The sequence below is a fragment of the Balaenoptera physalus genome, assembly GCF_965194825.1.
Source record: "Balaenoptera physalus genome assembly, chromosome: 13".
NCBI lineage: Eukaryota > Metazoa > Chordata > Mammalia > Artiodactyla > Balaenopteridae > Balaenoptera > Balaenoptera physalus.
Genome location: NC_138892.1, coordinates 65,402,720 through 65,424,654, shown reverse-complemented (window position 1 = coordinate 65,424,654; position 21,935 = coordinate 65,402,720). Strand labels below are relative to the sequence as shown.

Here is a 21,935-nt window from a genome sequence, read left to right as displayed (position 1 = left end):
GAAGGCCTGCCGCGCTCATCCAGACCTCACCCCCCCACCCCAAGAAAGGGTAGCACCGCCCCTTTCTTTGCCTGAGTAATAGCAGGAGAGGAACACAGTAATGGTGGGAGTGGGATGGGAGGACAGAGGCTTGTCTTTTGCCTCGAAACATTATCTCTGGATGAGGCTTGGCCTCCTGACAATGGGGAACCACACACACCTAAAGCAGACGTGACGCAGGGCCATCGGCTGTAAGGAGGATCAAGTTCATTATACTACCCAGACGTCTACCCTTCAGGCTTACTCACTGCCAAAATCCAGAACTAGACGGGCGAGCAGACTCCAGTCTATGGATGAGGGGACCCTGTTCCAACTAGAAGCACCTGATGCACAGGCCTGGGGAGATCTGAGAGTGGAGGCAGTGTGGGGCACTCCAAGTTCAGGGCCCTCTAGCTAATGAAGTCCGTAATGTCTACTAAAAGGTGATAAACATGGCTAAGTTCAGGGTTAAACCCTTTACAACTAGAAAGGCAAAGTCACGAAGCCCTCACACTCTGGGGCCCAATTCATTTAAGCTCCCTTTTGGGGTACGACGGGAAATAGTAAGCAGTGTGGAGATGAACCTAAGTTCCTCCATAACCTCACTCTCCCCATTCAAGGGTACCCTTTACCCCGCTGCTGAGAGAAAGAGCAGTCTGGAGAGCGGGACCAGAAGCAGAGCTACCCTCACCATTAAACACTGTCCCATGGCTGCTGCACATCAAGCATGAAGGTCTGCTCCAGAGCTGCATAAAACAAGTTTAATTTCCAACCAGGGTCACAGTCATCGCGCATCCCACATTTTGAGCAAGGAGAGAGAAGGTGAGTTATTAAACATATACAGTCTACATTCCAGAGGAGGAAAAAAGAAGAGAAAAACCAGTTCAGAACTGCAGTTACCACTGTAACACCACAAACTTTTAGGGGGGAAATTTAGGGGAAATCCCCAGGGAGAAGAAAGGCTGGAACAAAGGAAAGCAAAAAATTAAACCTACCGGAGGAGAGTGGGGGAGGGAGTGGGCAGAAGTGGAATGAAACACCCAATCCCAAAAGAGCTTTTAGGTGAATGGGAATGTAGAAAGGACCACCCCTGCCAAAGGCCTAGCAGCCTGGGATACTACCAAGATCACTTACTGCCCCCTGCTGGACAGATCCTCAAGCAGCACTTACGTAACCTCTAAGGCTGCTTCCTAACACCCTCAGCCCCACTAGTCCCTGAAGCCCCCAAAACCAAGGTGGGGGTGGGTCTAAAATGAGAAAAACCCATTTGGGACTGGCATCTACCTAGGCAGGGTCAGAGAGGGCGTGAGGCAGGAGAAGAGGCAAAGTCCTCACCAACCACAAAGGTACAGAGTGAAGAATCCTAAGTAGGAAAGAACCAAGGAAAGGGGAGACAAATAGGCAACAGCAGTGATTAAGTTGAGAAGGCAAAGGAAAGGGTTCAGGGAGGGAGAGGCAACAGGAGCAGGAGCAAAAAAAATCTGACAAAATAGAGACAGAGGCAAAGAAAAAGTGTGGAGGGAAGTATCTGTGGGGTCAGGGGAATGAACGCATGTTAAAATGAGACAGAAGCTCCAGCACCCCCCTCCCCCCACCAAACACACATACACACGCATACACACATACACACAAAGGCCTAGAGAGCAAGAGACCTGCATACACCCGCTGCACCTTGGGTAAGTAACACATCACTAAGGAGCTGGCACTGGGGGAGACACCCCTGGAACCTCTCTTTCACAGTTCAGTCTGGGGTGAGCTGGGGGGTATTGATCCTCCTGCTGTAGACAAAGGTGACAGGAAGCCTAGTCCCATGGGGTGGGGCTTGGGACAGCCCTTCTGGGAAGGGGTCCCCCAGCCACGCTGTGGAGGCCCTGGGCCCTGACGTTAGCAGAAAGGTTACGGGCGGCCGTCTTGGAGCTCAGGGCGCAGCCAGCACACACAGGAGCCCACAGAAAAGCCACGGCTTCACAGAAACCGCAGAAGTCAGGACCCAGGCCAGGATCTCAGGGACAAGCGCCTCCTGTAGACAGAGACATAGTAGCAGCAGCTTCTGAACAACTACATCATAATGGAGGGAGGACTCTGAAGACCGCCGCATCCCACCAGCACCAACAACCACTTCAGAGTCCTATTCCCTCCATTCCAACGTCCAGATCCATTTATGGGAAGTGGGTGAAGAGGGCAGGGAAAAGCTGTTGGGATGGAGAGAGGGGACAGCAGGATGGTCTGAGGGTCTGGAAACATAAAATTTTCATCCTTCAGCACATCCTGGACTAGAGAAAACTGGAGAACAGGGGGACTGATACTGAGGTCTGCTATGTCACCCCCACTCCCCGCTCCTCATTAAACCAGCCAGCCAGCTCTGGTCAGACCAGCAGAACTACCAGGGTGAGGAAACTTCTGACAAAGGACAGATGAACCACCCAGCCCCAAGATCAGAAGATAGGGGGATAGGAAGGCAGGAATGGGACTGATCTGTGTATCACCTTCTCCTAATAACAAGAGAGGATGAAGATGGAAAACCTGAGCCCCTCTCCCCAGTGCGCTGGGTCCCAAATACACCCCATGGTCTTGCTACCTATCCCCACCTCCCACCTAAAGCTCCTGAGGAACAGCTTTAAGGATGTGGGGGAGGATCAGTTGAACACTCTGAGCTGGTAAGAGTGAGTGGGTTCCTCTCTCCTTCCCACTAAAAGGCAGGGCAGAATGGCATCTCCTTGGGAACAGTCATCTAGAGATAAATGCCACCCCCCTGCCCTAAGTGGGGTGGAGAGAGGGATAAAGGAAGATGGTGGCAGAAAGTCCATCATCTGTCCTATCATCCAGGAAAACACCTACCTGCAGAGGAGAGGAACCAGTGCAGGACTGGGGCAGCCTTCCCTCCCCCTCCTTCCCTTTATCTCACCAACATGGGAGGGGAAGATGATAGGCGAGAGCGGGCAGTGTCCTGGCTCCAAGCCCTGAGCTGCACTCCACCTCCTCCACCCGCTCCTTGGCCCCCATATATATCTCTCTATACAGATATATACACGCGCACACATGCACGCACACAAAGAGAGGCCCGTGCAATTTCCATGTAGAACAGGGGGAGAGCGGCAAAGGAAAGGAAGACGGGGAGCAGGAGAGGGGCCTATGGGGAGAGAGAAGGGACTCAGATGCCAAGAGCACACCAACCGGAGCCAAACGAAGCAAACTGGAGAGAATACCCCATCCCACCTCCCAACCCCAGAGCTTGGGGAGGGGGGCACCCCATGAAACCATAACAACCTTGTTTTTGTTTTAAATCCGGTAAATTGGAATGATTCATCATTAGGACAGCAACTGGGGACTGGTCATGGATGGGGGAGGGGAGGGAAGGGGCGGCAAGGCTCTTGTTGGGCATGCGGACATGAAACCCAGGGCCCTGGCCACACTGGCAACAGGAAGGAAAGGGTAGGGCTGGGGCAGGGAGACAGTAGGGGTGGGTGGGGTGGTCGGATAGGGCTGTCTGGCTCTCACTTCTTGTTTTTGAGCTGATTGGCCAGCCAGTCCAGGCCTTCGTACAGCCCGTCCCCGCTGGTGGCACAGGTGGCCTGAATGTACCAGTTGCGGTGACGCAGGGAATGCAGGCCCAACTTGTCTGTGATCTCAGCAGCGTTCATAGCATTAGGCAAATCCTGGAGCACAAGGGAGACAAACAAAAAGGAGCTTCAGGATCTTTCGAAGGCTTCTAGAGCAACCATCTACCAAAGACTTGTAGACTAGCACCCTCTCCTCCTCCTTCAGTGTAGGAACCCAGAGCAAGATCCTAAAGAACTACTTTGGATTTAATCATCCTAGAACTCCGGATCCAAGGCACTAAAGGTCATTCCACTGAGGAGCTGGAAACCAAACATGGGTTGGCAGGGAAGTGGAGAGGTGATTCAGACTGGGCGTACAATCAGGTCTGTCTGACCGTAAGAGTGAGGGCAGTTCCACTAAAGTAGACAATAGGTAAGATAAAAGAGGGACAGGAGGTGAAGGTGAACCACACCAGTCCCTCTGGACAGAAATGTTGCTAATTAAAGCTGGGATGGGGTGGGGACAAGAAGAAGAGCATAAAGAAGCCAACTAATCATATTTCCCACACTTTCAAAATTGAGAGCATGGTCATGGGGCTTCCCACACAATGGGCCCCAAGACCCTATGATTTCCACGGCCAGGCTGCCCTCTCTCAAACCCAGGGGTAGGAAGATGTCACACCTGTTTGTTTGCAAAGACAAGGAGCACAGCGTCCCGGAGCTCATCCTCTGCCAGCATCCTCATCAGCTCCTCCCGGGCCTCATTTACTCGCTCCCTATCATTGCTGTCGACCACAAATATCAACCCTAGGGAGGCAGAACATGGGCTGCACAGAGACGGCAGATCAACTCCCCTCCCCCACCACCAAAAGAAAACACCCTCCTTATACCCTCCAAATATCTGCTCCCTTTTCTCCTTGTCTCCCACCCCTAGTAACTGCAGCAGGGCAAGAGTTGGTTACCGATAACCAAGAACAATAGCCATACTCTCTGCTCACACCCATCCAACCCATGCCAGTCCATAGCCAATTCACATGCCCTACCTTGGGTGTTCTGGAAGTAGTGTCTCCAGAGAGGCCGAATCTTGTCCTGGCCACCCACATCCCAAACTGTGAAGCTGATGTTCTTGTACTCCACTGTCTCCACGTTGAACCCTTTGGCAAAAACAGACAATGGTCACTTGGCCTGAAACACCAGGCCTGCACACGATGCCCCAGTGGGTTGTTTGTTTCCCCCAGCCATGGCCATGTCCTAGCAAGGGAAAGAAAGCTAAGGCTTCCTCAGACCTGGTGTTCCTTGACTTAGTAGTGTGAAGGCCAAAAAGAAAACCTAAGAGAAGTGGAAGAGGACGAAGAGGGCCAGTCAGGAAGTTCACAATCACCTGGGTGAGACAACCTTCCCCATTCATTCTCTCAGTTTTTGACTCTCCCTCCTGCAAAAGAAATGACTCAGCCCCACTCCTGTACCTTGGCCACCAGAGTCTGCCTCAGCTAAGAAGTGGGGCCTGTGAGGCAGAGTGAAGAACAGGAAGTGAGCTATAGTCCTGGAGCCCCAAATACAGAACCAGCTGCTGATGACGATCTGGAGCCGCCTTTACAAGGCAAATGTTCTCTCTCCCGCAGACAGGTCTTAACCGGGATCAGGGCCACCAAGGATCTAAACTGAAGCAATTCCAGGCCTCTGGCAGGAACATCAAAACCCTTCACCTGCTTTTCAAATAACAGAGAACAAACCAGCTCAGTGCCTGAGGGCCACTGTTGGGTGCCAGGCTGAAGTTCCCGCATTAGAGAGGGTCAGGGTAGATAGGCAAACAGCAGCCCCAGCACCTGCTAGTAAGCTAAATAACCATTCTTCCCTGAACCCCACAAACTGCAAGGACTTGCCTGGTGGCCAGATGGGGGATCTAGGAATAGGCCCCCTGTCTGGCTCAGCAGTTGGCATGAAAGCCTACAGCCAAGCTGTGCCCTTACCAATGGTGGGGATGGTGGTGACGATCTCGCCCAGTTTTAGCTTGTACAGGATGGTGGTCTTTCCTGCGGCATCCAGGCCCACCATCAGGATGCGCATCTCCTTCTTCCCAATCAGGCTCTTGAGAAGGTTTCCAAAGATATTACCCATGATCACAGCAGCCGCTTTCTGAGGACAGTAGGGCGCAGTGAGGGCAGTGGCAGTCTGGTTTTGGCTTGGTCCGTGGTATGGAGGACTTGATCCTAGGCAAAGAAATGCAAACTTATTACCACCATCTGCTTGTCAGGATTTCACATTAATGGCAGCGGCTAAAGTCATGGCTGGAGCTCTTTCATGACAAACTGAGAGCCTGAGGGTACTAAGAAGATCAAGGCCCACTCAGACACATCCTGAGCCTTTGGGAGCAGAGATAAAGCAGTGAACATTCACGACCCCTGTTTCTGCCAGTAATCTACCCATGTGACTTTGGATGAGTTGTTTCACCTGTCCTAATCTGCACCTGTAAATGGAGGGGGTTGAACTAGATGATTTCTAAAGTCCCTTCAGTCCTGACATTCTACACTATACCCCAAGGCATTGGGAGATCATTAATGCCTCTCCCTCCCCCAACCTTACCCTGAGACTTCTGGAAATGGTGGGAGAGGAGGGAGTGGAATGAGGAGTGGCTCTTAGTGACTCCTAACGAGGTTCAGGCTTGCCAGGTTCCCAAGGTTTATGCTCTCAGCTCTAATCAAGACACTCTGCTTCTTCCCTTCCTATATTTCTACACCGTCCTTTTACACACCAAATTAATGAGGAAGAAATAAGAAAGCAGCACTCCTAAAAGAGGCTGATCTTTTCCACTCTGTGAAATGCCAGCTGCTAACATCGTGCCCTGTTCCTACAACAGTGCACTGAGAGCTGGGAGACGGGGTGGCGAGAGGCTGCCCCTCATTCCTCAGCCAGGTAGGTCCTAGGCTCGCCGTGGCCCATCCCAGGACAGCTGCTCCACATGGCCACCTGCAATGAGGCAGTCAGCTCATCCTCTGCTTCTGCCCTACCCCCTTCAGTCTATTCTCCACAGAGCAGCCAGACTGATTTTAAAGCTGAAACCAGGTCATGTTGCTCCTCTATTCAAAACCCTCTCTGGGCTTCATAGCTCCCTTTCAGTAAAACCCAAAGCCATACCAAGGCCTATAAAGTCCGGCACAATCTGCATTCCCGTTTCTCTCATCAGATCTCCTACTCTCCCCTGTGCGTACTCCACTTCAGTTCCCCAATACTTTCCTGCCTCAAAGCTTTTGTCCTTGCTATTCACTCTGCCTGGAATGCTCCTCTCCCAGACAGCCTTCATGGAGCACGCCCTCACTTCCTTCAGGCATCTGTTCGACCGTCACTTTATCAAAAAGGCCTTCCATAACCACCTATAACACACACACACCACTCTCTACACCATTTATCCCACTTTATTTTTCTTCATAGCATTTATCACCATCTGACACGTTACATATTTGTTTCCTGCTCTACTGTTTTTCTCCTCCTACTGTAATGTCAGCTCCTTATCTATTTTGTTCCCTGCTGTGTTCCCTACGTTGACTAGTACCTGGCACACAGTAGTTGAATAACTGAACTAACTCCCAGGTCTCTACTGACCTGACTAGCAGTTCACTCAGGTTAGACATTTCTGCCTGCTACATACTAGGGAAAAATGAAGGGAGCAGTTAGAACACTACAAAAGTACAAACTGCCTATCTGCCCACCCCATCCACTGCCCCCGACAGACAGAATCAGAGTCATTCATTCCCTCTCTTCTTCCCTCCCTTCTCTATGGCTCAGGACAGCCACAGAAATGAATCTTTGAAACAACAATGAAACGGGGGTTCAGAATCACCCGTGCCAGCCAGTTCTCTGGGCCTGCGGGAGACATGCATCAGCGGGCAGCTTATTCAGCAATCACCATATGCCAGCTGCTGGCATTCTCTACAGAGTCTTGGAACCAGAGATATACACACGCACACCCCAAACCCAGAGGGCGAAAGAACAGGTCGACAGAGTGCACCCAAACCCAAGAATGTGAAAGGTGGATGGGGAGGAATCCTATTTACAAGCTAAAGCATGGCGGGGTTTGGTGGGAGTTTAGTTGTTCTTTCAAAAACGATTTCAGGTTTTTTTTGTTTGTTTCCTACTCTCCTCAGTTTGCAGCAAATTCCAGACTAGTACAAAGGAGCCAGATCAACAGCCCCTGGAGACCAAAGTACTCGTTTGTCCAAAAAACAGAAACAATGAGTGCTTATGGAGTGTTTCATCTTCAAAGACCTCCCCAGACATCCACTAATGAGCCAGGCGTGGTGCTCCGGGTAGGTTCCGCAGATGAGCCCTGCCCCTGACCCAGAGCGCTCACACCCCAGGGGGAGGGCCTGGCTCAACTTTGGCCTCAACTTCAGCCAAGTCGCCCACTAGCCATCCTCCCTGCTCATCCTGCCTCAACCACCCAGGCAGACAGATTCCCAAAGATTTCCTGAGGCAGGAGGGGACACCTGCCCAGCTAATAAGATTAGATCCCACCAACCTTGGTAATCTGTGGTAGTCAGACTTCTGGTTCTGCTGCCACCACTTCCAGAAATTTAGACCTTCCCCAAGTCTTCCTAGTTTTTATCTTGTCTCCAGCTCAGGTGTCATCTCCTTCAGCTCCAGATGATACTTTGCTTTAAAGCTTAAGTAACAGGCTTTGGCCCAGACTCTGAATTGAATTTATACCATACATTTATCTTGCTTTCCTTCATGACTGGAACTGTTGCTGGCTAAATGATTACCAACTGTGAGTCGAGTAGTGGCTGAAAGATATCCCTTGCCCCAGAACATGCATACACTGTCCTTTGGTTTGCTCCTTTGCTAAGCTATCATGCTAAAGTCTTGGTTCAAAATCTGATCCCAGTGTTACACTTATTTCTATTTTCTGGCATGCTACATAAAGCACCCTGAATTATCTGAACCACTCAAGTGGCACTATGTTATGGAGTTTTTTCTTCTTTTATAGGTCTGTATATTTACTGTCTCCCCAATTTACCTGTGTACTCACCATGGGCAAGGACTATGCCTTTTATTTATTTTGGATCTTTCCTTGCTCCCAGTGCCAAGCCCACAGTAGGAGTTTAATCAAGCACATTGGCTAATTTTAGCCTCATCTGAGGATGTCCTTATATCATTTCTTCTGTCCTAGCAGTTATCTCCGTGTAATGCACAGATGGTTGCTTAGCTTTCCTGTCAATTCTTGGCCATTTTCCACACATACTGACCCCAAGACTGGTTTGGGAAAGCCATGAAAGGATTAGAAGACTAAAATTGGTAAAATTTTCTCTTGCCATTTAATACTCAGTGGGGCTGATAGGCAACTAAAGAAATATTCAAGTAGTTACCATGTGTCCCCCATGGCAGCCCAAAGCCTTGAAATTAATGGACATTCCAACTCTTCTTTAATATAATCAGGAGCTTGACTCAGATGAACATTCCAAAGGGGGTGTTGGCTTTCTTGTCTTGGCTTTCCCTGTCCCTGCCTGTTTCCAGATAGCATACTGCCCCTACCATCAGGATGGTGGCAACTCTCAGCTTTGTGCCATGAATACAAAGCTATGGCTATATAGCTAATTCTCACTTTCACCATAATGCATTCCTAGAGAAAGCTCTGGGAAGCAGATGGCAAACAAACAAACAAACCCTGGATTGTATCCCTATGTACGGTACTGCCTGTAGTCATTCTCTTCTGCCACAGATGGCACTCCTGTGTCAACAGGGCAAAATACCAGGGTTCTATGGGCTGGTAGAAACAGGAAGCAGTTAAACCTAAAGGTGAGTGGCTCAAGATGAAAAATGGAATATAGTCATATCTCTATTAACAAAGAGTATGTCTCAACATTCTATTTTACAGTTACAAACTTTGTTATCTCCTCCGTGTGCGACACTGCAGGAGTTCAACCAAGCACATTGGCTGATTTAAGCCTCACCTGAGGATGTCCTCACTGACAATCACTTACTGCCCCCAATCCCTCTCTCCCACCCTCCAGGAGGGGCAGGCCGTTGCTGTCACTGACTGTTCAGTTATCTGGACTTGAGGCATGCCTGCCTCACCCTCCAGGGGATTCTGAGAGTCACAGCTCAGTCTGCCACACACACTGCCCACTCCTGAAGCAGGCATGTGTCCTGAGACACCCCGACGGGACTCCTGATCCAGCACCTCCTCTTCAGGCTGCATGGGCCCAGGGAAAGGACGACCAGAGCCTCCCAAATCCTGTGCTGCCCAGGCAGGGTGCACTAAACTGCAGGGTGCAGCTTTATTCCCAAACAATCTTCAAATTGAGATATCACTAATAGAGATGCTATTTTGAGCACAGCCAATGGAGCAGACCAAAAAATTTAAGAAAACCAAAGCAGGGTCTGCCTGTATTTAGTTTCCTTAGTGCAGCTGGCTTGTGACCTCTGTAAACTTTCCAAATTTTTGCCTCAAGAGCACTGTAATCAGCACACAAGAACTCCTAGATTAGTATCTCAATGAATTCTATTAGACTCAAAGATTTCCCAAAGCCAAGAAACAGCTTCTGATGTCAGCTTCCATCCATTCATTAAACATTTATTGAGTATAATGAACCAGGGATACAGAGGAAGACAGTTTCTGCCTTCATGAAATTCAGTCAATGGGAGAGAAAGACTAGGAAACAGAGGATTACTGTGTGAGGATAAGAGTGGGATAAGCACATAGTTTTATGGGGACAGAAAGCTGGAGCAGTTAATCAAGACTGGAGGATAAAGGACGATTCCCAGACATGATTCTCAGGTCACACCTGAGCTGACTCTTAAAGGAAGAATAGGAAATAATCAGACACTAAGGAATAGGGAAGGTGGGAGAGGGAACAGAGTGTGCACAGGCACAAAGACTTGAGTTAGAGAGAGCATTTATTAGCCAAAGCCAGGTGCAACTGGGAGGTCGTTTATGTGGATGCAGCATGGTGAGTAAAAGGAAGGGATGGGGCTGGAGAGAGAAGCAGGAGCTAGATCATGAAGGGCCTTAAAGGTCATACTGAGTAACATGATCAGATACGTGCTTTAGAGACCATTCTGGGCTTCCCGGGTGGCGCAGTGGTTAAGAATCTGCCTGCCAATGCGGGGGGCATGGCTTCAAGCCCTGGCCCGGGAAGATCCCACATGCCGTGGAGCAACTAAGCCCGTGCGCCGCAACTACTGAGCCTGCGCTCTAGAGCCCGCGAGCCACAACTACTGAAGCCCGCGCACCTAGAGCCCGTGCTCCGCAACAAGAGAAGCCACTGCAATGAGAAGCCCGCGCACCACAACGAAGAGTAGCCCCCGCTCGCCACAACCAGAGAAAGCCCGCGCACAGCAACGAAGACCCAACGCAGCCAAAATTTAAAAATAAAAAATAAATTAAAAAATAAAGATCATTCTGGGGCTTCCCTGGTGGCGCAGTGGTTAAGAATCCGCCTGCCAATGCAGGGGACACGAGCCCTGGTCCGGGAAGATCCCACATGCCACGGAGCAACTAAGCCCATGTACCACAACTACTGAGCCTGTGCTCTAGAGCCCGCGAGCCACAACTACTGAGCCCGCAAGCCACAACTACTGAAGCCCGCATGCCTAGAGCCCGTGCTCCGCAACAAGAGGAGCCACTGTAATGAGAAGCTGGTGCACTTCAACGAAGAGTAGCCCCCGCTCGCCGCAACTAGAGAAAGCCCGCGCGCAGCAACAAAGACCCAACTCAGCCATAAATAAATAAATAAATAAATAAATAAATAAATAAACAAACAAACAAACAGAAAGAAAGACCATTCTGACAGCAGTTTAGGGAATACGTTAAAAGGGGGAAAGACTGGAAGCATAGAGACCACTTGGGAGGTACAGTAATACAGATAAGAAAAGTTCTGAAACAGAGGTGGCAATAGAGAGGACAGGACAGATTTGAAACAACAAAATAGTAAAATCCACAGGATTTAATGACTAATTAAACGTAGGAAGGAAGAGGAGAAGAGTCAAAGATGATTCCCAGGTTTCTGGCCTGTGTGATTCAGTGGCAATTCTTTAGGCAGAAAACATAAGAGGAACAGATCTGAGAGTGAAGATGTTTGTTTTTAGATTAACGTGAATTTTGAGGTGCTAAGGTATGAAGCTCAGGAGAAAAGTCTGGTCTGGGTATATAGACTCATCTGCATAGATAGTAACTGAAGCCCCAAGAGGAACCAAGGTGATCCAGTATGACAGCAGTTACCGGCTGCCTACCAACAGCCACCTTCCCCTTCTTTCTGCTAACAGAACCCCTACTTTGTTCAGATGTTGGCAGGGAGTGGGTACTACCCCTCACCAGCCCTAGGGTATGAAAACTGATCAGCTGAAGGGATGTGGGCATTCCATTTCTCTTGCCAGTGACTGAGTCACGAATGGTTAGGCACTAATTCTGGGCAATGAGATGTAAGGAAAGTCTGCTGGGAGTATCTGGGAAAGTTTTCCTCAGTCTTAAAAAAGAACATATGTCAATGCTCTCTTGTCCAGCCTTTGGATGTTAATGTAGAAGGGTGAGATGCTGGAGTATCTTGGGTACATGAAGGGACAGACATAAGAACACTAGGATATCAGAGCAGAAGAACTGAGAAAACTTGGGTCCTTAATAACACTGTTAAGTTGCTGGATTAAAAAAATAAATAAAAAGTTATGTGGCAGCCTGGAAGGGAGGGGAGTTTGGAGGAGAATGGATACACGTATATGTATGGCTGAGTCACTTCGCTGTGCACCTGAAACACAGCAACGATTAACACTGAAATTAACGATTAACATTGTTAATCGGCTATACTCCGATATAAAATAAAAAGTTAAAAAAAAAAATAAGTGTTCTACCCCTGGACTACTTCTGTGTGTGGTAGAATATACATAACATAAAATTTACCATTTTAGGGATTTCCCTGGTGGTCCAGTGGTTAAGAATCTGCCTGCCAATGCAGGGGACACAGGTTCGAGCCCTGGTCCAGGAAGATCCCACATGCCACGGAGCAACTAAGCCTGTGCGCCACAACTACTGAGCCTGCGCTCTACAGCCTGCGAGCCACAACTACTGAGCCCACGTGCCGCAACTACTGAAGCTCGCGTGCCTAGAGCCCGTGCTCCGCAACAAGAGAAGCCACCACAATGAGAAGCCCCCGCACCTCAACAAAGAGTAGTCCCCACTCGCCGCAACTAGAGAAAGCCTGTGTGCAGTAACGAAGACCCAATGCAGCCAAAAATAAATTAATTAAATAAATAGATCTTTAAAAAAAAATTCACCATTTTAACCATTTTTAAGTGTACAGTTCAGTGGCATTAAGTACACTCACACTATTGTGCAACCATCACCACCACGCATCTCCAGAACTTTTTCATCTTCTCAAACTGAAACTCTGTACCTATTAGACAATAATCCCCCTCTCTCCAGCCCCTGGAAACAACCACTCTACTTTCTGTTTCTGAATTTGACTATTCTAGGTATCTCATAAATGTGGAATCAAACAATATTTGTCCTTTTGTGTCTGGCTTATGTCACCTAGACTTCTTGCTATATGTTTAATAAATCCTTTGATTGTTTGAGTCACAGGTGTGTTTTCTATCTTTTGCAACTGATACATCTTAATTGATATATCTAGGGAGAGCGTGTACAGTGAGACAGGAGAAAAGGCCAAAGGCAGAAACCTAGGGCACATCAACATTTAAAGCAATGGGCAAAAAAGAAGGCCAGGAAAGAAAGTAGGAAGCAACCAAAAGGGTAGAAAGGAAATCAAGAGAGTGAGACATCAGAGACACCAATGAGGAAAGAACATTAAAAAAAAAAAAGGAGGGTCAAAGGCTGTAGAAAGGTCAAATTAAGATAAGGCCTGAAAAATACCTACTGAACCTAGCTACTAGGCAATCAGTGATGACCTTGTTATAAATTAGAACATATCTAACTAAAATTAGCCTCCATTTAACTCAACTAGCAGCATTTAGACTCAAGCCAGAATCCTACGCCAGTTTCCCTTCTAGTCCGAAAGGAAGACTCCAGTACAGGATGACCTGAAGGAAGCCACAACACCAAGTGAAGAAGGATTCTAAATCGCCCTGATAAAGACCCAAACACTGAGAAAGGGTATGGCTTTTCCTACGGACAACCCTCAGCAAGTTAGTCAGAGCAGAGCATTAAGTCTGCTTCAGAATACATGACTTCGCTAGATAAAACAGTGACTGGATAAAAACTAGACTCATTTGTTTCCTTGGAACATTCTGTGGCACTATCCTCTCACCAAAGCTTTCAGCTTGCCCTATTCTTAGAATCTGACCAGTTTACAACTGCACCATCTCCTGATATTCAATGGCTGCTCCAATGCCCACATCGATAGCCTTGGATATCCAGAATACTGTACTTTGCTAATTACAAAATCACTTAAATTCCATGAGTAATCAGCCTAAAGCCCTAGTAAATCTTTGCCCCAATCTGGTCCCACTATGCAGGTCAAGATGGAATTGCCAATCTTAAAATTTGTATGGAGACACAAAAGACCCCGAATAGCCAAAGCAGTCTTGAGGGAAAAAAACGGAGCTGGAGGAATCAGACTCCCTGACTTCAGACTATACTACAAAGCTACAGTAATCAAGACAATATGATACTGGCACAAAAATAGAAATATAGATCAATGGAACAAGATAGAAAGCCCAGAGATAAACCCATGCACCTATGGTCAACTAATCTATGACAAAGGAGGCAAGGATATATGATGGAGAAAAGACAGTCTCTTCAATAAGTGGTGCTGGGAAAACTGGACAGCTACATGTAGAAGAATGAAATTAGAACACTCTCTAACACCGTACACAAAAATAAACTCAAAATAGATTAGAGACCTAAATTTAAGACCGGACACTATAAAACTCTTAGAGGAAGAACACTCTTTGACATAAATCACAGCAAGATCTTTTTTGATCCACCTCCTAGAGTAATGGAAATAAAAACAAAAATAAACAAATGGGACCTAATGAAACTTCAAAGCTTTTGCACAGCAAAGAAAACCATAAACAAGACGAAAAGACAACCCTCAGAATGGGAGAAAATATTTGCAAACGAATCAACGGACAAAGGATTAATCTCCCAAATATATAAACGGCTCATGCAGCTCAATATTAAAAAAACAAATAACCCAATCCAAAAATGGGCAGAAGACCTAAACAGACATTTCTCCAAAGAAGACATACAGATGGCCAAGAAGCATATGAAAAGCTACTCAACATCACTAATTATTAGAGAAATGCAAATCAAAACTACAATGAGGTATCACCTCACACCAGTTACAATGGGCATCATCAGAAAATCTACAAACAACAAATGCTGGAGAGGGCGTGGAGAAAAGGGAACCCTCTTGCACTGTTGGTGGGAATGTAAATTGATACAGCCACTATGGAGAAGAGTATGGAGGTTCCTTAAAAAACTAAAACTGGAATTACCATATGACCTAGCAATCCCACTACTGGGCATATACCCAGAGGAAACCATAATTCAAAAAGACACATGCACCCCAATGTTCACTGCAGCACTATTTACAACAGCCAGTTCATGGAAGCAACTTAAATGCCCATTGACAGACGAATGGATAAAGAAGAGGTGGTACATATATACAATGGAATATTACTCAGCCATAAAAAGGACTGAAATTGGGTCATTTGTTGAGACGTGGATGGATCTAGAGACTGTCATACAGAGTGAAGTAAGTCAGAAAGAGAAAAACAAATATCATATATTAACGCATATATGTGGAACCTAGAAAAATGGTGCAGATGAACCGGTTTGCAGGGCAAAAACTGAGACACTGATGTAGAGAACAAATGTATGGACATCAAGGGGGGAAAGCGGCGGTGGGGGGGCAGGGGTGGTGGTGGTGTGATGAATTGGGAGATTGGGATTGACATGTATACACTGATGGGTATAAAATGGATGACTAATAAGAACCTGCTGTATAAAAAAATAAAATTAAATTTAAAAATTAAAAAAAAAAAAGATGGGGCTTCCCTGGTGGCGCAGTGGTTGAGAATCCGCCTGCCAATGCAGGGGACACGGGTTCGAGCCCTGGTTTGGGAAGATCCCACATGCCGCGGAGCAGCTGGGCCCGTGAGCCACAACTACTGAGCCTGCGCATCTGGAGCCTGTGCTCCGCAACAAGAGAGGCCGCGATAGTGAGAGGCCCGCGCACCACGATGAAGAGTGGCCCCCATTTGCCGCAACTAGAGAAAGCCCTCACACAGAAACGAAGACCCAACTCAGCCATAAATAAATAAATAAAAATTAAAAAGGAGATTAAAAAAAAAAAAAGAGCTCCTGCTTTTAAAAAAAAAAAAAAGATGGACTTGCCAGTGAACAGATGAAACAGGAGGCCATGATTTGGACAAGGCCACCCATCATAGAGCAGCCTAAGGATACAGAAGACAGGGAATCACCTGCCTTGAGCGATAAGAGCCATCTGTGATCCCTTAGTACCTCAAACACACTTCTACTCTAGGACTTACCACAGAATGTTTTATTCACCTTTGTGTGTTTTGCTTCCCAGAGCTGGAACTTCCCAAATAATGTGCCTTTAATGCAATACAGGTCAGCTGGAGATACTGATCCCGTCAATACTGGACAGCTAGGCAGGGCTTAGGGTGGCTAGAGCCCATGGGCCAGTCATCTCAGGTTGCAAGCAGCTATGCCTGTTTCACTATTACCATCTTCTCTGTATGCCATGGTGGGAAAAAGTTTGGGAAGTACTTCACTAGACTCTCAGTCCCTTGCCAGCAGGGACCATGCCTTATTCATGTTTCATGTTCCCAGCACCCAGCTCCATGACTGATCTGTAGCTAGTGACTGATATGCTTGTTGCTGAACACGGTTCTACTGATGATGGCAAACGTCTGTGAGGTTGAGGAAGACAGTATTCTTTAGGTGATCTCCAATCCTTTTCCTGTATCTGACAAACTGGAGAAGTGGCTTCCACGTTCTCAGAGCCCTAGGGTTCCCTGGATGGGATTCAGAGCCTGCCTGGGGGAAAGGGAGAACTATATGAGAGGCTCTAATTATGTTCCGCCACTCTCCACCACTACCACAGCAGCAGCACTTTTATGCATTTTACGTATCAGACTTCAAATAAGATTTTATATAAGGTAAAGTTCAATTGCTTTTTTTTTTTAAAGTGGAGGATAGGGGACAAAACCACTCCAATAGAGAGCAAATGTTCTTCTGCATCCTAAATCATGTTGAAATTTAAACATTTATGCTTGACACTCTTGTGTTTAAGCTCATAAAGGACAGGTTGTGGGAATTCCCTGGAGGTCCAGTGGTTAGGACTCCGCGCTTTCACTGCCGAGGGCCCGGGTTCAATCCCTGGTTGTCAGGGAACTAAGATCTGCCACACCCAGGCATTTCACCTTTCTTCAGGAATATGGTGCTAATGGTGGATCCCTGAAATCTTGAGCCATTTCCCTTCTGGTCCATATGGTGCAAGCAGATCCTTTGCAGAAGTCCATGCCAAATCTCTTAACACCTTCATAGACTCCCTACCTCAGTCAGTTCTTTCCTAGACTACAATACAAAGCCTTCAAACATCTGTAGAACTTTCTCCAAAAGCTCCCCATGTCCTTTCATTATCAAAAAGCTTTATTAGCTTTCTACCTATATTTGCAGTAGATGTTGGAAAAGGTACAGTAGACAGAATTACAGATATCGCAACGCTGGATCTTAATACAGTACATTCTGAAACAAAGGCAGACATTTAAAGGAGATATGACTAAGTGAAAAGAGTGGCCCGGGAAATGGAGGATGCTGAAATACTAACTGAAATCTAAAATAATGGGAGCCAGGAAACTAAATGCCCAACCTAGGACAATCAGGGCGCTCTTTCATGGAAGAGTCAACCATTACCTCAGAGTCACACTGACCTTTCTAACATGAACACTATTTTTGAGCCCCCATCTCCTCACCCTACATCCAAGTTGATAGTTCAGGGCCCCTGCCTTGCTCCAGCTTCACCTCCCACTCAGGCAACAGGAGCTGCCTCTGTGAGGCTGATGCTGAAAAAAAGATTTCATTGCTCGTAAGCCTACGACCAGCACAGAAAGTCATGGTAACAATCATCCCTCTACACAGGCGCTTCAGGCGGCAAGTTGTTCTTCTGTAAACCTCCTCTTTAAGGCAGCCCTGAGTGCTCATGTTATTATTTCTATGATGATGGTGATTATTAATAGCAGCTAACATTTACTTGAGGCTTACTATGTGTACTTTGTATAATACTAAGTGCTTTACATGTATTACCTCATTTAATTCTCATGCCAACACTATGAATAGGTACCATCATTATCATACTCTTTACAGATGAGGAAAATGAAGCTAAAAGAGGACAAATAATTTCACCAAAATCACACAACTAGTAATTAGCAGAGGCAGGATTTGAACTCAATTTTGTCTGATTCCAAGGTCCACACTCTTAATTACCATACCATTTTGCCTCTAAATTCACTTGAAACAAAAATGGTGAAGGGAACTATGCGTACACCTGAAACTAAAACAATATTGTAAATCAACCATACCTCAATTAAAAAAAAAAAAAATGGTGAGGAGAGCCAAATACAGTGACATGTTTTGAGTCTCAAGCCTCTTGACATCCATTTCTAAAGGTATATGAGGAAGCAGATTCCACAATTTCCCTCAGTTACTGATTCAGCTTGAACAAACCTGGTTTTAAAGAACTTCCTCCTTCTGACCAACAAATCCCACCCACTGTCCTCTGAGTCCATTTTCTCTATTATGACTGCAGTGGAAGAGACTAGCAGAGGTAAACACACTTTATGACCCTTTGTGCACTTAAGACTTCACTTCCACTCTTTCTAGCCTGCTGTCTGCTCTCCTTTACACTTGCATTCAGTTTAATAATAGCAGCTACCATTCACTGGCACCAGTTCTATGCCAGGCACCACATACATACACTGGCTCCCTTCTCCGTAATTACCAGGATCCCAATCTACAGACAACACTCTGAAGGACTTAGGTCTAATGGAGAGACCCCTTTGCCCACAATGGGGAAGCAGGAGATCTGCGATTTCTGATAAATAATGACTGTGCTCTAATATTTTTCTTTTGGGGTCTTACTTTCATTATCCATGACTGTTTTGTGCCTCTTAGGAAGGTGGAGAGACCAAGACTTCTTAATTACAAAGGCTAAGGACCTTTACACCCTCACTCAGCTATCTTCAGGCACTCTCCCTGACAGCCAAGCCCTCTCCTCTTTCCTTAAACTGTGGTCAGAAAACCTGAGTTCTATTCATTCACATCCTGTATTCATCATGAGTGCCTACTGTGTGCACAGATAGTGTGGGAGATACAAGATGAGATCCAATTCCTGCACTCAAAAAGCTTCTCTTTGGAAAAGCAAGACATACACATAAAAATTTTGACTACGCAAGGTAATAACTCTATGCTGGGAGGCAGGAGGCATGTGTATATGGGATACAGGAGGACCCTTCCCAGCTGAATCCACGGTCAATGATGCATTCTGTGAAAAGGTGGATCAGCTTCTTTCTTAGAGTGAGCTTTTCTAGACGTGTTATTCAAACTCGGGTCTAAGGTACAATGACCAATTCACTGACCCATTCCAGTCATAGCAAGTGGAGACCCCCCCAACAACAAGCTCAAGACAAAATGGCAGCAAAGACTGTCAACACCTGATTAGGGACACGGAAGGAAGTATGCAGAGACTAGATTCTGCCCTGTTGCATTGACCCAAGCAATCAGACTCCTGCAGCAGATCTCCTACCAAATAAAACTTTCATGCCATAGACCAGGGGTGACCCAATCCAACCGCGGCAGAGACAGGTTTTAAGTTACATTTCTCCCTCACCCGATGACCTCACTATTTCTTCTCACTCCTGACCACATACCACACTCCTCCTGGCCTGGCCAGAGAGAGACCAGCAGTAATACAACCCAGAAAGAAGGCAACTCCCCCAAAAGAGGAGCTACCACTTTGCTAATCAAGTGGCCCGTTTTCAGCAGGGAATTCCACACATCCCCGCCCCCTTCCCGCAGACATTGGTATAAGCAATGGCTCCATTTTTTGTTCCGGGAATCCTGGTACTTCCTAAAGAAAGAAAGCGGATTGGAAGACAGAAACTCAGAGCCAGTGACAAGATGCTCCCTCCTCCTGTGAGACCGCCCCCGCTTCGCCTGGGGGAGGAAGGCACCACCTCTCTTCTCCAAGCAAGATCAGATCCCCTCCCCCTCCTCCTGCCTCCTCTCCTCTTGCTCCCCACCTGCTGCCCTCTTCCCGACGTGCGGTCCCCAAGACCCGAAAGCTCAGCCTCCACCAGAATAGTGCCCCTGGGGTGCCCCACTAGCCTGTGTTCCCGGTTAATCCCTAAACCCCCTAAGCACCCCTGCGCCACGATGGGGGGAGGGGGTGTCACCATAGCTAGGCTTCTCTCTGGTCTATTACTCAGGTGGAGGGGGAGAAGGGGTAGGAAAAAGCGACATTCCCTAGCCCTTTAATAAGCAAAGGATACAAAACAGCCATCACCGCCCCCGCGTCACCTCACCTTGGACTGCTTTGCTCCCCCTTAACCCCAACCCTTCAAAAGCCCACCTCCTTAGGGGAACCTAACCGCAGCCCAGGTCGCCCCCTTGTGCGAGGCGGAGGACAAATCCATGTGCGCCCTCCACCCCCACCCCAGCTCCGTGTCCTTCAAATGCGGGGGCAGGCGTGTGGCTGGCCCGGCGCCCCCTCTCCGAGCTCTCTGGTGGGAAGGACCACACCGGCCCATGCCAAGCAGTGCCGGGCGGGCCGGCGAGCGAGCGGGGGTGGGGGTGGGGGTCTATCTTTTCAGCTCCCACCCCGAGTCTCTCCTCTACCGGGACCCGCCTTCCCTCCTCCCCAGCCCCTCACCTGTTCCTGCTCCCAGCTCCGCCGCTGCGGCCGCCGCCTCCGCCCCCGCAGGTTCCGCTCGGCTCTCGCTCCACTCTCTCCGGCTCCCTCCGCCGATTTCAGCGCGGCTGCTCCCCTGGCCCCGCTCCCGGCTCCCTCCTTCCTTCCCTCCACCTAGCACCGGAAACCGCGACGGCTACAGGAGCTGTGCGGCGCACCCTCACCCCCAGACCAGGATACTTCCCACCTCCCCGATCGCGCGAGAACTGCGCGGCGGCGAGCGGCAGTTCTCGCGAGATCCATCACCATGGCAGCTGCTGCAGCAGAGGCAGCGGGCGCCTGAGTGGAAGACCTGGCGGGGGCTGATGTGGGGGCTGGAAACTGCGGGCGGCGGAGGCGGCAGCTAGGAAATGGGGGTGAGACAGTGAGCACAGAGGTGAGAATCCCAAGCCTCAGAGCCATGTCTGTTATTTAAGGACTGGGCCGCATAGTGGGCACACTGGAGACTGGGACTCCTTGGGCAAAGTCAGGAAGGAGCAGAGTATGAGTGAACAGCCCTTGCTTTGGACCTTACCCCTTAGCTCTCATCTTCATTTTTTTTTTAACCTTTTTTTATATATACATTTATTTATTTATTTTTGGCTGCGTTGGGTCTTCGTTGCTGTGCGCGGGCTTTCTCTAGTTGCGGCAAACGGGAGCTACTGTTCGTTGCGGTGCACAGTCTTCTCATTGCGGTGGCTTCTCTTGTTGCGGAGCACGGGCTCTAGGCGCGCGGGCTTCAGTAGTTGCAGCTCGCGGGCTCTAGAGCGCAGGCTCAGTAGTAGTGGCGCACGGGCTTAGTTGCTCCGCGGCATGTGGGATCTTCCCGGGCCAGGGCTTGAACCCGTGTCCCGTGCATTGGCAGGCGGATTCTTAACCATTGCACCACCAGGGACGTCCTCAGCTTCATTTCTTAATCAGGGCTATGTGCACCCCCCTGAGAGCCCTCACTGCACCAGTGTTTCTACTCACTACTAAGACTAAGTTGCTCGGGGGTGAGAATCAAGAGATCTTTTCCATAGGAAAGAGGGAGAGTGATGAATTGAAGAGACTGAAGGAAACAGCTGGACACTGGGCCAGTTAGGAAGTTGGGACTTGAAATACAAACGGTTGAAGACCAGTATTCAGAGGTATGGTTTGAGGAAGTATACCTAGATGAGTATGAATTTTAGGATTACAAGGAAAGTGGGGGATTTTGCACCCGTGTTTCTCTATTCCTGCCAACCCCCACTTTCCTCACACTCATTTCTGCAGCTGGTCTAGACATGGAAAGCTGCCTTGGAATAGTCACAGCTGTGATACAAGAAGGGCGCTAGTAATGCTAAGAATGGAAAAAGGTTCTTGAAGTGCCCTTTCTCCTCATTTACAGCAGTACAGATCCTCCTCAGCGTACAATGGGGTTACATCCCAATAAACCCATCGTAAGTTAAAACATCTTAAGTCAAAAATGCGTTTG

The 21,935-nt window shown here is 48.0% G+C and overlaps 1 protein-coding gene across 1 annotated transcript; it reads right to left on the bottom strand.

The window, feature by feature from the left end:
• Window positions 1–765: 765 nt before the first annotated feature.
• ARF3 (ARF GTPase 3) lies at window positions 766–20,682 on the bottom strand. The gene is made up of 5 exons (XM_082421503.1): window positions 20,462–20,682; window positions 5,528–5,767; window positions 4,601–4,711; window positions 4,240–4,364; window positions 766–3,674 (listed from the first exon to the last, which is right to left on the bottom strand). Exons 2-5 carry the CDS (start codon window positions 5,673–5,675, stop codon window positions 3,513–3,515), a joined length of 546 nt encoding a protein of 181 aa, XP_082277629.1. The 5' UTR covers window positions 5,676–5,767; window positions 20,462–20,682; the 3' UTR covers window positions 766–3,512.
• Window positions 20,683–21,935: the final 1,253 nt, after the last annotated feature.

Bases quoted from the DNA above. Each gene is read 5' to 3' on its own strand.
- ARF3 (XM_082421503.1), bottom strand. From the start codon at position 5,675: ATGGGTAATATCTTTGGAAACCTTCTCAAGAGCCTGATTGGGAAGAAG. The intron at 4,365-4,600 runs GTAGGGCATGTG...CTGCCTCCCTAG, and splicing joins CTACTTCCAGAACACCCAAG to GGTTGATATTTGTGGTCGAC. The intron at 3,675-4,239 runs GTGTGACATCTT...CTTGTGCTCCAG, and splicing joins TTGTCTTTGCAAACAAACAG to GATTTGCCTAATGCTATGAA.